Below are 17943 nucleotides of genomic sequence, written 5' to 3' on the forward strand. Positions count from 1 at the left end.
ATCCAACGGTTATATTTATTTCCATCTTTGTATGATTATGATTTCCCAAATTTAATACTTTATATTTATTTTCACCTTTGTATAATTACGATTTTCCATATTTAATGCTTTCATTTTAAATATGAGAAATCATGACAATACAAAGATGGAAATAAATATAACCGTTGGATCAACATAATCGATCTAACGATGAGATTGATTGGTAGTCACTTAGTAGTAACACAACTTGGTTGTCACAATATCTTTCCCCTAAAATAATAACAAAAATTGTCCACCAAAAAAAAAAACAAAAACAAAAAATAACAAAAATTCGTCTAAAATACAAATACAAGTATGATTTATGTTTATAATTTGGATTAAATTATTTAATTAAAAAATTATTGAAAAAAGTTATACTTACTACCTATTTTTTTTACTACCTCCTACTATCAAATCTTAATCGTTGATTTCCGTCAATCTAACGGTTGTAATTTATTGCAAATTAATACTTAATTAATAAATATGACCCCGTAAATTACAACCATTAGATCGACGAAAATCAGAGTTAAAATTTAGTAGTAAGAAAAATAGGTACATGAAGTGAAATAAAAAATATTTTCCCAAACAAATAAATACCATGATTTCCTGGCTGGATTCGACCTTAAACGGACAAATGCAAAGGAAGGAATAACGTAATTTGAATCGGAGGAAAAAGAATATCAGTTCAAAAGAACAAATCCAATTTTTACACAGATTTGTCCAACCAAGCATCCATCCTATCAATTCTCACAGCACCATAAACGCCTACAAGATTCCAATTGATTGAACAAAAAATGACTTCTGAAAGTAAGTTTATGGAGACAGGAATCAAGAGTTTCAATTATCTACATTTGCAACTTGGTAATGCCCTCCTCCACAACGTACTTGTCACGAGTCTCGTTGAAAATCACGGCTTCAGACAAACTGATTTGGATGCATCCAGATGGTTAAGGCGGCAGGTTCCAAGAAGAAACTCAGGAAGCTCTTCACGTGTGTTTCCCTAAACAAGATATATTCCAATTATTACCACATGAGCGTAAAAATAACCGGAAATGAATTTTCTCATTTGTGATTTCACATGAGCAAGCCATGTAAAGGTTCTTAATCATTGATAGACAAATTAAACATGTATTCCAATATTTTTACTCTTCATCTTTTATCACCACTAATTTGTCTATTAATGATTAAGAACCTTTCACAAAACTTGATAATGTGATATTACACATAAGAACCACTTCCTGGAGTATATATACTTATTTATCTCAATTGTTAGCATATCTAAAGCTGCGTTTGAATCTGAAAATCTATGAATTTTCAATGATATAATTTCAGCAATTTTTAGCCCAAAAATTTATTAAAAGGAAAGAAAAAGAATAAGATCATATTTCTTTTTTTGAATAAACAAAGAATAAGATCATTTTACCTGTATTAAAAATGCCATCTCAATAACCAGATGGTTGAGGTACCCAAGGACAAGACTTACAACGCCTCTTGCAACAGTTGACGATCCAATATCGACCCCAAGCTGAAATGCATGCCAATATTTCAAGAGAAGCATTTACAAGAAAGACGACTGAGTTAAATGTTTGACGTATCATCATATCCTTTGAGGCCCATTCTTTATTAACTCCCATGACTCATTCTCCTTTGCTTTATATATATATATATATATATATATATATATATATTTCCGCAGATCAAACAAATGCAGACCAAAACATAGTTCACATGCATGAGCTCAAAATAGCAAACATGATATATTTATACTGATTAGTTTGATTTTCTAAACAAGTTGCAATTCCACTGATAGTCATGCAAAATTTACCTCCAAATAGTTCTTTCCCTGGAAATAATTGATTTCCAGTGCTTGACCAACTAAGCACGCCTTCTTTCCCACACTCTGCTTCACTATCCATGAACCCTGAAACGGGAATGTCAACACTTAGATCCCTGGGCTATAAACCAATGAAGAATAATAGAGATTTTGCCTTCTTAAGGTGGACCACATATGCATATAGTTATTGGCGATCAGAGATTATAATGTGGAGAGCATTCCTTGGAATTGAGTGGCTAAGTGAAATCAAAAGAAAAAAAGCATGTTCCCATAAAAAGATGTTTCTACAAAACTTAAATGAGGTCAGGGAATTGGTTAGGGGTGAATGCAAGCAAAGGAGAGAGGATTCTAATCAACTGGAAAATTTGAGATTTGATTATATGGATTCGTACAACTGAGAAAAAGGGTTGATATATCCATCTTTTGTTCGTTTTGTGTATTTTGTGATGAAAGAACAAGAGTAGGGGAAACGACAATTTCTCAGTCACAATATATACAAGAGCTATTAGGCTGCAACTTGAGTAGATTGCACCAGTGATTACTTTTACTAACCTTAGATATGTATGGTATAAGTTTAAATCTTGAATTTCTAAAGGCATCATCACCCCTGATAAAACTCTCTAGCAAAGGAGCATCTTCCACGGGGGTATTCATCATATAGTATAGTGCTAGGCTATATGTGGTAGAACCTGGAACCTGGTGCATAGAAACACCTGAATTAGTGTTATGCTGAATTTTATTTAACAACCACCTAAGCACAAGACTATTGATTAACCTGAATGTTTACAATGAAGAAGAACTCAGGCCCGCCCTGTGCTGCATATTTCTGCAAGTAGAAAACTTAATCAAATTAATTTTTCTTTATAATATAAATCATAAGTTGCTACTCAATGGTTAAATATAATCAAAGTCAAGAACCAAAAAATCACAGGCAAAGATCAACCTGCACAATGCTCCCAGGACGGCCACCAAGATCATCTTCCCTTTTGTCAGATCTCAGCCAATCTGCAGCAACCATTTGCATCAAGGTTCCTTTTGCTTTAACCTAGTAATCAATACCCCGGATGTTTGAGATGAGTGATTACATCAATGGCTAAACCAAATAACAACAAAAATATAATTGCATATTATGTGGTTAACCTGCAGTTATTTAAGGGTGCGCATCGTACACCTGAACTGGTTTTTTTACTGAACCGAACCGAACTGTTTTATTTAATCCGAACCGGTTTTATTTTCTAAACCGGTTCAGAACTAGTTCATGTTTCAAAATCAGTTTATGATTTATAACCAGTTTCAAACTGGTTAGGATATTCGAACTGGTTAGGATATGCAAACCAGTTCTAAACTGATCACACCTGAACCGGTTTAGAACTAGATTTCCAAACTAGTTCTTTTGGTTCGGATTCAATTTTTCAACTAGTTTGGTTCCCAAAACTGGTTAAAAAAATTGGTTTGGTTTGCTACGGTTATTTTGCACGAGTGGGAACAAGCAAAGCCAAAATAGGTTTTTTCCTTTACGTTTGCAAATAATATTAACACAAAAGTGATAATGCGTTGTTGCTGCTTATACCTTCTGGTGGTCTTCCAGATAATTTTCTCCACGAATCAGGAAAGTAGACGGATCTGCTTCGGTCAAACTGCAAGGTAGTGTACAAGTTGGATCTTTTGGAAGAGTGGATCCATAGGAGCATGTGATACTCTCTTCTCTGACCATATCTTGCAAGTCCACATAACCCCTCTTCTGAACTGCAGTGGATTGTCTCTAGGCATTGTTAATCAAAGAAGAAATAAAATCATGGATAATCATGATATGCTATTAAAGAGTATACGAATAACCTGCAAGATCATGCAATTTTTTCACAAAACTAGCTGCAGTTGATAACTTCTGGTGACGAATGTCCTGAAATTCTCAAATTCAGAGGAGGACATGGAAACAGCAAATCAAGCAAAATACAAAACTAAACAATATTTCCCATGCAAAACGATCAAAGCATAAGAAGAATATGGGAAGGGCAATCCAGAATAATAAAAATGCTGATAAGTAAATATCTGAATTATGAGTTATGCTGTTAAAATATTCCCAGATGCAGCCCTGCCGCTAAATGGACCTCTTGGAATGTCATGAGCAGCGGTACATGCTAGCAGTAAGCATTGAGAAGATAAAATGCTAAATTGCTAGACAACATGAAAAATGCATAAAATTCAAATATGCCTAAATACAACCCTGCCTTTGAATGTACCTCTTGGAATGTCATCAACAGTAGTGCACATGCTTGCAGTAAGCACCCAAAGAGTTTTGACAAGATAAAACACTAAATTGCTAGACTATAAGAAAAATGCATGAAACTATATATAAACCATCTAAGCAGATGAATACAATAAAAGGGAAGAAAATATATTGCACAGTTTAACAACCTCAAAAAGGAAGCATTTGAGTGGAAGTCCTTCCAATGTGAATAACTTAGTAAATTAATAAACATGACCAAATATCTAAAGGATCATGAATTCAATATTATCTCTAATCGTTGAAACTTGTAACTCACGTCAATAAATTTTCCAAATTCTACATATAGTTTGTCTGGTATAATATTTTATTCCTTTAGTATGATGGCTACCTTTGGGTATGTTTGGGATTTTTAAGAGGAAGGAAGAGAGTGACTCCCAACGGAATGGAATGAAATGAAAAGGCAAGAAATGGAATGGAATTGAACATGACACTCCAATGTTTGATTGTTTAATAAGTTGGATGAGAGAAGGGAGTGAAATTCATGCCATTCCTTCCATGAAACCCCCAATTTGGGGGAAGAAAAATTTAAGACTTTGAGTGGCAAGGGAGAGACAAGGAGTCCCTCAATTGTCATTCCACTCCTTACTTTTAAAAATTCCACTACTTTTTAAGTTTTTCCATTCCATTCCTTGCCACTTCCTCCCTTAGCATCCTTCCAAACTTTGCCTTAGAGAATGTTCCTATGTTATGCTCTTTTGTTTTAGAAGTTGAGATTCAAGAGTAATTTACGAAGTTTACATTATTTTAGGAATCAAAGATACATCTGAACAGGAGTCCACCTTCTACTCCTAGGATGCAACTTGCATTTTTGGCCCTATATTTGAAGCCTTTTAGAGTCATATCAGAAACCCATAAACATATAGCTGGGTATCTTCAGTCTTAATTTTAGATTATGGAGTAAACAACTCCTTGACTGTTATACAAGTTTAGGTCTAGGAAAAGATTCAGAGCCAAAGCAGTGTTTATTAACTGATAGGAAAAGTAAAGCTCTGTTTTCCCCCTTAACAAACAGGTATACAGAACTGAGAACAATAAGTGAGATTTGAAAGCCCATTTGTGGCATTGATTGATCATTATCAAATATATATTGAAAGAAATATCTAAGAGCAATCTCTTAATATTAATTTTGAAAAAAAAACTGCATTTGACTTTGGGTTGCTATTTCTGTGCAATAAAAGCAACTATTTCGAACAATTTTTTCACCTGAGACTTCTGGTGACTACATTCAGTCATCCATCCATTTTCTGACTCATCACAGTCTGATGGTTCCAGAACATCATAAAACTCATCATCAGCATCATTTAGACCAACAAGGCTTGCATGCTCTGATTGTGTTTGATCTACTTCTCCAACTGAATTATCATGAGTGTTCTCATCTGCCTGAATTTGAGTATCAGAGTTGACGTCTCCTTCCTTTGGATGAAGCCTGCTGTCTCTTGTCAACTCCCCGGACGAATAATCAGACGTAGAACAATTCCCTAGTCTAGCTCTAAATAACTCCCGTAATGCTGTACATGCAAGAGAAATTAATAAGTAAAAAATAAACTGGAATATTGATCTTCTAATTAAATACATTAATATCCAGTGATATAAAATAATTGTAGGCCAGTACGCGTAAAACATTATGTTCAATAATATAAATTATCAACAAAAGAAGACTACCAGCAATTCTCCCAAGCATTCGAATGGTTATGGAATGTGCTGATGAAGATTTAAGATAAGATCTCCAGAATTTCCAATCAATAGCAAGCATATGCTTTACAACTGATTGCTTTCCTTTGTTCACTGGTGATATAACATACCCTCCACCTAAAAAAAACTGTAAGTTGCAATCCTTCTAAACTGTCTATCTAGAAACTTTCAAAGGCGCTAGAAGATCAAGAAGAACAAATTCAGAAATCCTCAAGTATACATAAATTGGATATTATGATGACAACAGTGATAAAATGAAGGAAAATTATTCAAAAATCAGTGAACTGTTATCAAAGTTCAGAAAAAAGATTACTGAGCGCAAAGAACATTATGATTCCAAATTACCAAATAATATCAGATTTATTTTGAGGGGAAGTACAAAGACCAGATAATAGCATGGACTAAAAGTGTTTACTATTTCTACAGTTTAAGCATACATTACTTTTAAGGCAGGCACGAACATAGCTTTTCTGGCGAGGGCACTTCTTGTGAAACACGGAATGGTAAAGAATAACTGTGACAAGGAAAACCAAAGAAGTTACTTTCATTCAGAATGTGTGGATGAGACGATGAGTGTGTCTTTACGGTATATATTTACTTCCAGAATTCACTACTACCATAGGTTCCATCATCTTCTCTCCTCCAATAGCGCCGTAACAAGAGATCTCTTCGTTTCATACCCCTGGAAAACATGATATGAGAATAATAAAACTATTCCTAGAAAAAGACCAGTAGGATACTGCCTAAAGCAAGTAGCGGTAATGATCAGCACTGAAGGTTTGGGTCTTACCAAGGCAACCAATCACTATATAGCTGCTTGTGAATAATGTCAGTGTGACCATCCAGGTGCTCAACCACATTCCCCTTGTAGAAACAGAAATCCCATCTGCAAGCCAATATTTTATGATAATAGCAACAACGTCAATAATATAATAATGCAAAAGGCACTTGACAACCATGGTTTTAGAATTGTATCATAACTGTACAGCTTACCTACAACCTTGCTATAACCTAACATATCTGTGGCTATACTTTTTATTTGTAATTAATTGAATTTTTCAATTTACTAATATATGGCCCAGATTCCTCCACTGTTTTTTCAAACAAATCACTCCTTTTGCCTCAGCCTATGGCCATGATTGTTGACCATAAAACTAAACGATCACGTGTTCAATGTTCAGTTAAAAATTCCACATGATCTTGACATAGATTTTGGTTAATGATAGACTAGTTGATAGAATTTGGAGCTCTTCCTCATTTGTCATTTCACAGGTTTTGGGGAGAGTAAATTGGGAAAGGCACTTTGGCATTGTGCAAATATGCTGGTATTTTATTTGGTGCTTATGATTGATGAGGAATATCATAATTTCAATAAATTTTTGTTGTTGCCTCTTATGTGAATGTAGCAGTCTTCTAAGCTTTGATATGATGATTGACTAATGGCTATCCTAGATGGGGCACATGGAGACTAGTAAGCTTTATTCAGTTGATTTTCTTTTCTTCTTTGCTCTGGTTTTTATTTTGTTCTGCTCTTATACATTGTTCATTCTCTTGCACAATAAATCATCTTTTATCCAGAAAAATAATGATAATACAGTAAAATTGCATAGAGGTAATATGTCAGTGACTATATAATGCTACTCACCATAATTAAAAATCTAGGTCTATAAGCCAAAAAATGAAATTATCCCAAGATAAGATGTCTGTATACGAAACAGAGTTGCATCGAAATTAAGAAAATACAAACATCAAATAAGAAGATATATCCATGTTAATATAACAACGCCACTGCTGGAAGATCACATGCACTTAATGGACTTACTCTGATCTTGAAGGACCAAGCGACATAAGAGTCTGGAAAATGGCCTCTGAAGTTCCATCAACAACACCAACAGCCATTATTGCAGGGTGATCATCCCATTTCTGGAGATAGGACCATGTTCATGAATTCAAATTTCTATTATATATATAAAAACCAATAATTACTGAAAAGAAAATCGGCCAACCTTCCCCCCAGAATCCCTGTCTTTTGCTTCCTTGAATAGTCGTAAACCTGCATTATACCCATAAAAACACATGTACCGGTTTACGCTAGCTCTCATACTTTATGTGAGATTTTAAAACAATTTTTCAAAAAATAACAACAGCTCAAACAGCAGACCACAAAATAAACTTTTACCATTTTGGCAGCCAAAGATTGTCCAAGGTGAAGGGGCAATAACATCAGAAGAAGAAAGAGTCCAATCTACAGAATTTGGGTGACTTCTACTGGAAGATCCACTTAGTCTGTAAGCATGGCACCATTAAAATAATTAAGGGTCATGCAATAGATATATCAAGAAAACAGCTCAAATAATTCCTGATTCAGACAACTTGTAAGTGTTTGTTGCATATGAATTGTTTGTCGATCAGATAAAAATTTAAGTTATTCTACCTAAAGGATTGCAATCTCCTCTTAGAACAACCCACAGCGTCATCTCCTACATCTGGGGCACCCTGCACACGTTTGTAGCAATAGTTTCCATCCTTCAGCAAAAACGGTTCCTTTGTAGCTAAAAAGGTTTTAGATCATGTACCTTTAAAGATGCTTCATGAAAGGACTGAATCCACCTGGCAGCTTCTTCAGGACGGCTTGCTCCTAACTACAATATTCACGTTTTGTAATTCAAAGGTGTAATGTCAAACGATAAACCTGTATTTTCAACCTAATAGCGACCTCACCTTTAATTGATCATTGTGATTTGACGTGTTATAGAGCGTGAATATGAAGAATACCTGCGATTCGTGAAAAGAATGAGCATCATGCATGCCACTGGCAGCAGAGGTTTGAACTTTGAACATAAAATTTAAATACATATCAAAATTGGAAGAGTGCAGATACTTTTCTGTTAATGCTCTCCCTCCCATTATCCATGACTCGAATGCAGGAATCTACAATAGCACTTCTAACCGGATCCTGACAACAAAAATGTTACAAAAAAAAAGTTTCACATCCTTTTGCACTTGATCAAACAGAGCGAAAACCTAATCAGAAAGATTCTATTAGGAAAGCCAACGCCTAATTTAGTAACCTTTCAACCTTCGTTTACCTGGAAATTCAAATGCTAACGAGAAAACAGATTTTGATAAAAAAAAATAAAACCGAATCGATGTAAAATTTGAATTCATGAAAAGCATAAAAAGCAGAGAGAATAATCGGTGAACCTGGTTGGTGGAAAGGGGAACGGATTTGAAGCTGCGGAGAAGGTGACCATCGAGGACGAAGTAACGTTTCCGCGAGAATTGAAGTCCAATCCTGTTGAAGCGTATAAGGTATAACCATCCTTCCATTCTACTTCCATCACTTTGAGACGCCGATGTAGCAGTATTAGTTCCCATTTCTTCTCAAACACACTTTTCAGTTTTCACTCTTCACGTTTCACCATTGCAACCCAATCATTCTACTTGTACTACCCTAGTCAAACAGAGAGAGAGAGAGAGAGAGAGCTGCGAAATTAATCAAATCTAAATAAAGAGGAGAAATGGAAGAGGCGTTGAATTGACCCTTGCTGCAGAAGAATCTAAGCGAGGCGTGGTTGGCATGGCAATACTCTTTGGAATTGCAGATTGGCAGATTGCACTATTGCAGTTGCAACTGTTTCTCTTTGCCGTTTGGTTTGGTGTGTTAACGTAACTCAATTCGTTTGCACATACAGACAAAGATTGGTTGGCAAGCTATTTCAGACCCCCTCAAGTTACATTATTACCCTCCTTTCTCAATTTTTTTTTTTTTTTTTTGGAGTTATCCAATCCTAATTATCTCTTTGAGATGAGTTGGCTCCCTCCGGTATCTCCACGAGCTTCGACTCTTTGAGCCGGCTATGAGACTAATCCGGAGTGCGCCCCCAATCCTTTCTAATTGTTCTCTCCTAACATTAATTAATTATTCTTTTCTTCCCAATGGAATAACAAATACTTTAACAATGCAAGCAAGCCTTTTGATTAAATGTTTCATATTTAAGCTTTATTTTGCCCCCCACTTATATTTAAGCTTTATTTTGCCCCCCACTTTTGATTAAGAATATAGCCTTGCTAACATAAACGGTGATATATATATTTTTTTCCACGTCTATTCTACATAGAACTAACATTCTTTCTTTCTCTCTTCTTTTAAAATTCTAATTTAATGATATTGAAAATAAATAAATAAAATAAGTATAAAAAAAGATAAATATAATATTATATTCCGTATAAATATATAGCTCTGTTTGATTACTGTTTTTAAAAATAATTTTTTAATTTTCAGAATAAAAACACAAAAAAAATTATTTGGGAAGGCCTGTTCTGTAAAACAAGTTTTAAAAATTGTAACTATTTTTTGTTTGTTTTTAGAATCAAATTTAGAGAATATGTGTTGTTTTTATTTTCTGTTTTAGTTTTTAACTTTCAAAACAAAAAAACATAAAAAAAACAACTATTTTCATAATTATTCTACAAAATAATTTTAAAAACAATAAAATCAAAAGATAATCAAACAGGCCATGAACTAGTTTTCGTTCTGTTTGTAAATCGGATTTAAAAAATAATAATTAATAGCTGTAATATGTAATACATGATTGGTTGTCAACAAAGTATCTTCGTAATAAGAGCCACAATCACCTAACCAGTTTATCATCAATTGGTTAATAAAAACTAAAACTCGGGTATGTTTCTTTCCTGAAAACAAATGATTGATAAAATTAAGAGGAGGGATATTCCTAGTGACAACAATATTGCATTGTATACATATATCATAATCAATCTATATTCTATACAGAATACACAGTACTTTAATTTTGAGTTAATTATTTCCATAGGCGCAATTAATGTAACAATAAAGTAAAGTTAAGGCTAGTTATTGTATACAAAATTGTTGATCATTTCATTATAATTAAACATTAATAGTATTTGTGAATGTTTTTATTTAATGCACAAATCAAATACAATAATTTTTTATGAGAAATGTTTGAAGATTAACTTTTAAAATTAGTATTTAGTATAAATATGATTATAAAAAAATATACATATAATTATAACATAACATAAGAGTACCAAAAACGCCTAACAATAATATATAGTGCAACAAGTAGCACAAAAGAGTTGCAATATACCTAGCTATTAGTATTTATTTTATTTATTTTTGCATTTTTTAAATATTGTTATACACATTTATATTTTTTTATATATAGCTCAATATAAAATAATGTATCTTCATATATTTAAAAGATTATCATTACAACCTATTTTCATTTACAATCTCTTACAACCAATATCTTAACCGTTGATTTTCGTCAATCAACGGTTAAGATTTTCGCAAATAAAATTTATTAATTAATTATTAATTCACAATAAATGGTAACCGTTGATTGACGAAAATCAACGGTTAAGATATGGTTGTAAGAGGTTGTAAACTGATCTGGATAAAATATAGGCTCAATCAAAGCCCCATAAGGAAAACCCAAGCCCTTCCGAAGCACGAGGAACAAGCATTGGCGCGATGCCTACATCGCGGCGTTCCAGACGCGATGTCCCCCATCGCGACATACAGGCCGCGATGGTTTCATCGCGGCACACAAGACTCGATTCTCATATTGCGTATGAAACCTTCTAAGAGAAGTAAACTTAAGGCTCAAGGTAACTCCAGTGCGCCTTAGCTCCAGTAAACAACGAACAGCTCCAGCTTGCCTCAATCTACTACTAGACCCTCTGGAAGATAAGGCTACACAGGTCCCCTAAATAACCTGCAACCCAAGACTGGCCACTCAGAAGTCAAGTCGCCTTAACTAAGGCGGCATCCCAGTTACTATATAAACACACGATATACCACCAAAGTACGATCATCCTTTACTTTAACAATATAACATATCTGCCTCTGATACTGATTTAAGCATCGGAGTGTCTTCGCAAGTACCCCCAGGTGCAACGTGAAGGACAAATGGCTCAAGCTCGCTCTAACAGCATTACTTAGCCCAGACCAATATCCACTGAAGGAGTCTCAACCGTGTGTGATTGGGCTCAATACGTATCGGACAGTCCATACCATATTTGGTCTGATCATAAACGAAAATAGGTTGTAAGTATAACCTCCACCTAGTATAATAATGATTTTACTTATTATGTCATTTTTTTTAAATTTATATGAAGTTTTATACATGTTTAGAATTTTCGTTTAGGATATGACTTTTTAAAGTGCAGTTTACACTTTAGGGAATAAAATGTACATGTTTAAATTTGTGAAAACATTAGATAATAGAGATGAGACGAAAGCTCATTTACTAAATTCACCAATTTGAAGAAGAAAATAGAACTTTCCAAAAATAAAAAAAATAGACCTCTTACAGTTTAAAAAATTAACTGAAAGGTGTACGAACGATTAGGATATCATCATTCAAATGATTTCCTTGTCTTTTCATGGAAAATATCTCCAGTATTAGATGAGTATTGAATATCGTTTTGTAGTGAGAAACAATAACTTCATCCATTTAATAATGCAAATTTCTTACCTAAACTGTTTCCATTACCTACAGCAACTATTGATACATGTGATTGCGAAGAAATAGCAACGACCCATGATAGATTAGAGAGGTAATCGTGAATGGTAAGGGTCAAAATCGACCAACGTTGAAGCTGTTCCCAACGTGACAGATTGCGGCTGCGGGTGATGTGGTCAAGGACATTTCATTGGTATGGTGCGATGGGCTTTGGTAGGTAACGTTTAGAATTAAATAATAATAATAGGATAAAGGATTTCTCGGCAGATAAGTTATCTCAAGTGAGTCTAAAACGATATTGTTTTGAGACTGAAATCAAGGTATTTTTGTAATTATAATATATTGCAGGATTATATTAGTCTTTATCATTATAAATTTTTAATCTTATAACTTCAAAACGATGTCGTTTTGAGTTCACTGGAGATAACTTTATCTCCGGTGATGAGAGAAATACTTTTCCCATAATAATAATAATAACAATAATAATTTTTAGAAGGCAAGCTGTGTTTTAAAATATCAAAATCCTTAGTTATTGTTGAGAGCCAAATATACGGCACGACTTAGACGTCATCGAGGATAAAAAAAAATAAAATAAAAAGATGATCATCAAACTATAACATGTACATTAAATAACGCAAAATAATAAAATGAGAGGTTACTAATATTGAATGAATGATAATCCCCATCAAGGAATATGTGATCATTTTACCTTTTAATTAGATGAAAGGGCAACAAATTGTTGAATGCGACCTAGATAACCAAATACTCAAAAGCACATTTGCATATTCTTCTTAAGATGCCAATCCCACTGCCTAATTACAAATCGTTATTAAGAAAGTGGGTGGATGAAGAAAAGTTGCTTATCACACATTATACGCGATGTGACTAATTATAAGTGCCAGAAGAATGTCCTCAATATAATTTATTTTAATATAATGCTAATGTGACTAATATGCTAATATCATCTGTCCTCAACATGTACTGGGGTTTTCTTCTTTTTGGTTATTGCTTTCTCTCTAGAGTGGGATGACACAAATGAGATATGTGAGAAAATGAAATCATAAAAATAATAGTATGCTGGATGAATCAGTCTAATTAACCAGCTTACACAAAATCAGAGAATCTTTTGATAAAAAAACATATTTTACACAAGAAGCCCCTACATAATTAATACAGAAGTCTTGATAAGTAAGCAATTACTTGAAAATAAATAAATAAATAATGAAGCACAAAGATCTCTATAAACTGTATAATATTACAACATTACATCAGGTATATTATATATCAAAACCTAAATGAAAGGCAAACTGAGAAAAAAAAGGTTTTAGAAAGCATATACATATAAAATGGTTCTTGTAAGAACCCGCACCGTTAATTAAGGAAGTTAATTAATTAATTATGTGAAATTAGGAAATAATTCCATAATTGACCCTAATAATTATTATGAGACTGAGATAATTATAGTAACTGAGTAATAATGCTGAAAGTCGCTTTTCGGACGAAAAATACAGATACCGGATCTGCTACTCGGTATAAATGCGTACCGATGAAGTATCCGGAAAATTACGAAAAGTGTGTAAATGTCACTAGAATAATATATAGGACTTGTAAAATAAGTTTGAAGTTAAAATAATGAGAAGTGGTGCCAGAAATGATACTGGCTATGGAAAAGCGCGTACCGAAAAGGTGCTGCGAAAAATAAAATAAAAATATGATAAATCTTGTAAAATTGAGTAGGTTCAGAATCCTAAGTTTGGAATTAAAATGCTAAGTGTAGCAATTAATGATAATACTGTGTGTTTAATTCTTAAGTGACTATATATACTACATTTGGCACTAAACCCTAGGCTATAACACTATCCTACGTGAGTCTTTGGGTGGCTGGTCAGTTGTGCTCTACTCCATTGTTTCTCTTCTCCTTTGTGTGAGCTTTGAGGCCTCATTCTTCTTGAAATCCTAAACACTTGTGATGAGGGAGAGTGAGCATTGGGAGGGTGTTGGTGACCTTGTTTCTGGGTTAGAGGGTCAGTTTGTCTTAGAGTGAGTTGCTGACTTTGAGTTTGGAGAGGGTGTGAACCTTGTGTTTGGTTTTGTGGTGCCAAGGAGTGACCTTTGTGAAGAAAGAACTCATCTTTGTGTGCCATTTTCGTGCACCTTCAAAGTCAGAACCTTAGGGGTTGTTGGTGAGCTCCAAGAGCACTCCTTTCTCTGTTTTAAAGCTTGGATAAGTGCTACCAACCATTGATCATGAGTTTTAATTGATAAAAGAGGTGTCTTGACATGTTTAAGGGGTTAAACAAGTAACCAACCTGAGTATGAACCTTAATGAGCTTAAAGATGTATGCTTTAGCGCTTTAAAGTGTTAAAAATGGAATCTTGAAGGGATATCTTCGCGAAAATGAAAAATTGCATTCTGTCGCGAAATATCTGGATATTTGAATGGAAATATCCGGATATTGATATCCGGATATGTCCCCGAGGAATATCCGGATATTCTGGATTTTCGAGAACACTGAAGGCACTGTTCATACAGAATGATATTGTGAGTTTGTGGACCCTAGACTGGTTAAGTTGAGCTTCTGTATTGATTAGTTAAGTCGGAATCTAAGTGATTAAGGGCTTGTAGCTTTGTGAGAAGCCTTAAGACATGAAATGTAAAGGAAAGACGTTGTCCTTGTGTCTTATACTTGTTGAGTATGATTTTGATATGATTGTTGGTCTAAAACATATTGTGATTCTACTGTGTTTGAGCTTTGAGATTTGTTGGACTCTTGGCTTGGATTGTTAGCTTGCAAGGTAAGCTTTCGTGTCCTCGGATTAGCCATTGTTGGTTCCACCATGTCCCATGGGGGTATGGTTATATGCATGATGTTGTTTTCATGATATATTGATTTGTGAAATAATGTTGAGCTGTTATATGCGAGTGCCTTTATGATATGCATGTGGTGTTCCACCAATACGGTAAGCCTGAGTATGTGGTACATACAAGAGGGTGAGGCTGTGGGTGAGGTGCAAGCGGTGTTCCTTGTACTTATTGTGGGGTTGTAGACGTACGTCCTGCATTTCTCTGGCCAGTAAAATAGTGATAACACACATGACATGAATATTTGTTGCACTGCATAGTTTTGGAACTTATACTGTTAAATGCTTTTGAACTTATATTGCTCGTGTAAGTGAGCTTGGGGTGGAAGATCCTTGAGGACTCCTTGTCTTACTGAGATTTCTTTTTAGAGATCTCACCCCACGCTTGGGGCACATATTTTAGGTTCAGGTAATGTGGGGGTTGAGACCTCTAGTGGCAGGAGGCCAGAGCTTAGCTAGATTATATATGTTGTATGTTGACATGACTGGATATTGGATGCTGTTTCTGTTTTCTGTCTTTATATTGATATTTGATCGTTGAGACTCTTTTGTGGGCTTTGTTGCCTTATTTGGTGAGCATGAGGTTTGTCCATGCCACATTGATGTTAGTACTTGTAGCTTGAGTTGTATAAACTATCAAGGTTGTCCGATCTACGTGTTGTAGTTCCGTGGCTAGAGACATAATTATGTTATTTATGTTATGAGGTATTTCAGTTAGCTGTCTTTTGCAATTTTAATACAGGCGATGTTTTATGAAATGAATTAAGTAATTCAACTTGGCTAATGATAATGACGTCATAATTGAACAGAAAAAGATATTCCGCATTTTTAAATTAAGCGTGGCTTAATACGATGATATAATAACAAACTGGATATATACCAGGGTGTTACAGTTCTAGTATTCAAGCATTCAAGAAAACAAAATTTCGAAGCAACAACTCAAAAATGGTTGCTCTCCTATCCAGTGAGTCAGACATCTGCTAATGATCATATTCTATGTTATCTTTTTCTACAGCAAAAGGATTAGGATACACTTGATGCACAAATTGTCCTTTCACTCTTGGACGTTGTTCAACTAGTTTCTTTCTGCTCTCATATGGAACCTATTCACAAGTATAACAAAAAGTTAAACTTACGAAGATAAAACGTCTTTTTGAAATGAAGGCAGGCATGTTAATAGAAAACAAAGAAAATAAATAAAAGAAATAAAAGAAAAAGAAAGACTTAGACCGAAATGTCAACCCGGTAAATTCATGCTTGATTAATCATGATTTTTTAACTATTAAGTTGCTGCATATATTGAAGAAAGTAAACCTCAGTTGCATCACAATGAAGGGCCAACATGACTGCCTCAACACAGGCATCTTTTAGTTGCGCTTCGTTGAAATCATCTATGGACCGAGCTAATTCTTCAAAATTGACATCTGGGTGAACATTTATCTTCCGATAATGGATCTATAATATTAACATGAAAGCAGTAAGTAAATGCTTTGTCAGAAACAAATGTCAGTAGATGCAGTTTGAAGATACAAAACCTGCAAAACACGGGCTCTTGCTTCTTCAGTTGGATGTGGGAACTCAATTTTTCGATCCAATCACAAGAATATCTTGAGAGTTTGTTGTTGCAATCACGTGCATTTTACAAACAAAAAATGAATGGTATATTAGATAATGCAGGCTTGAGAAGATGAAGAAGACAAACAAACAGAAACAAAAGAAATATGTGCACAAAAACTAATTTCCAATGAAAAATATGCACTAACATATATCCTATTTATACACGAACTAAGAAGGATTTTTGAACTTAATAATAAATATTACTAATATTATTAATAGGCTTAACAATTTTTAATGCAGAAAGTAGTGATATTATTATTAGGCTTACCATTACACATGCAGAAAGTAGTGAGATATTAATATAGCTGTTTGCCACTATAGAAGTTTGAGCTCTTTTCCCACCTATTTGGTTTAAAATTCGAATTTAAAAAGTTTGGTATTATTAAGAGGCTTAACAATTACCCACACAGAAAGTAATGAGATATTAATACAGCTGTTTGCCATCAACAAATTTTGAACTATTTTTCCACCTATGAAAGTTTAATATTCAAATTTAAAAAATTATCAAAAGAGGAAATATTTCAAAGTGATTTCAATTGTGAACATAAATTGAATATTGAATGATTGATTGATACGTGAGCAAAGTTTGCTTGAGTGGGATGAAGATTTTATATATTAAGATTAATTTATAGTTAACTCACCCATTAATGTTTATTGAAAATGATCAAAGCATCAATGAAAATGTCCCTGCACGGATATATCAGAATTTTGGATCACACCGAATGACGAATCTCAATTTATTCTCAAATGATGCTGAATTGTTGATTCGAAATACTTTAGAGATAATTAATACGCATTAGGCTTACATGATAAGAATATAATATTCAATTGCGCATTCATCAATCAATTTATTTTCTGCCCGTGACCTAATTCATGAATAAATTCAAAGCAAAATCATTAATAAATGATATTAAGTTGGAAAGTGATGAACTCTAATTCTTCCTTCAACGCAAGAAGCTTTGAAGGCTATACATCGTAACTTGAAATTCTATCAACAATGGTTCGGGCCTTGGTGGGCTGATCTTCTTGAGCCCATTAAATTTGCAACCTTTGATTTCAAATTTACCAAAGTTAATAGGCTCAAAGTTTTCTATGGCAAGTAAGTTTTTTGGAGTTTAAATGTT

General features: G+C 34.0%; 1 protein-coding gene across 1 annotated transcript; it reads right to left on the reverse strand.

The window, feature by feature from the left end:
• Positions 1–693: 693 nt before the first annotated feature.
• Positions 694–9468, reverse strand: LOC133318646 (protein ENHANCED DISEASE RESISTANCE 2). The gene is made up of 21 exons (XM_061520680.1): positions 9036–9468; positions 8713–8787; positions 8553–8606; positions 8408–8473; positions 8266–8327; positions 8011–8117; positions 7838–7884; positions 7654–7754; positions 6622–6717; positions 6449–6513; positions 6274–6345; positions 5802–5948; positions 5343–5647; positions 3689–3752; positions 3423–3598; positions 2796–2897; positions 2628–2678; positions 2405–2548; positions 1844–1939; positions 1442–1543; positions 694–1018 (listed from the first exon to the last, which is right to left on the reverse strand). Exons 1-21 carry the CDS (start codon positions 9207–9209, stop codon positions 926–928), a joined length of 2199 nt encoding a protein of 732 aa, XP_061376664.1. The 5' UTR covers positions 9210–9468; the 3' UTR covers positions 694–925.
• Positions 9469–17943: the final 8475 nt, after the last annotated feature.

Source organism: Gastrolobium bilobum, unplaced genomic scaffold, assembly GCF_033153095.1.
Source record: "Gastrolobium bilobum isolate Gb01-03AN ecotype WA unplaced genomic scaffold, APGP_CSIRO_Gbil_v1 utg1425, whole genome shotgun sequence".
NCBI classification, from domain to species: Eukaryota; Viridiplantae; Streptophyta; class Magnoliopsida; order Fabales; family Fabaceae; genus Gastrolobium; species Gastrolobium bilobum.

What these genes read in the sequence shown, in the direction of transcription:
- LOC133318646 (XM_061520680.1), bottom strand. Translation starts at nt 9,209, where the DNA reads ATGGGAACTAATACTGCTACATCGGCGTCTCAAAGTGATGGAAGTAGA. An exon ending in AGAAGATGATGGAACCTATG is followed by an intron (nt 6,346 to 6,448) that starts GTAGTAGTGAAT and finishes TCCTTGTCACAG; the next exon opens with TTATTCTTTACCATTCCGTG. An exon ending in AAAATTGCATGATCTTGCAG is followed by an intron (nt 3,599 to 3,688) that starts GTTATTCGTATA and finishes AATCCACTGCAG; the next exon opens with TTCAGAAGAGGGGTTATGTG.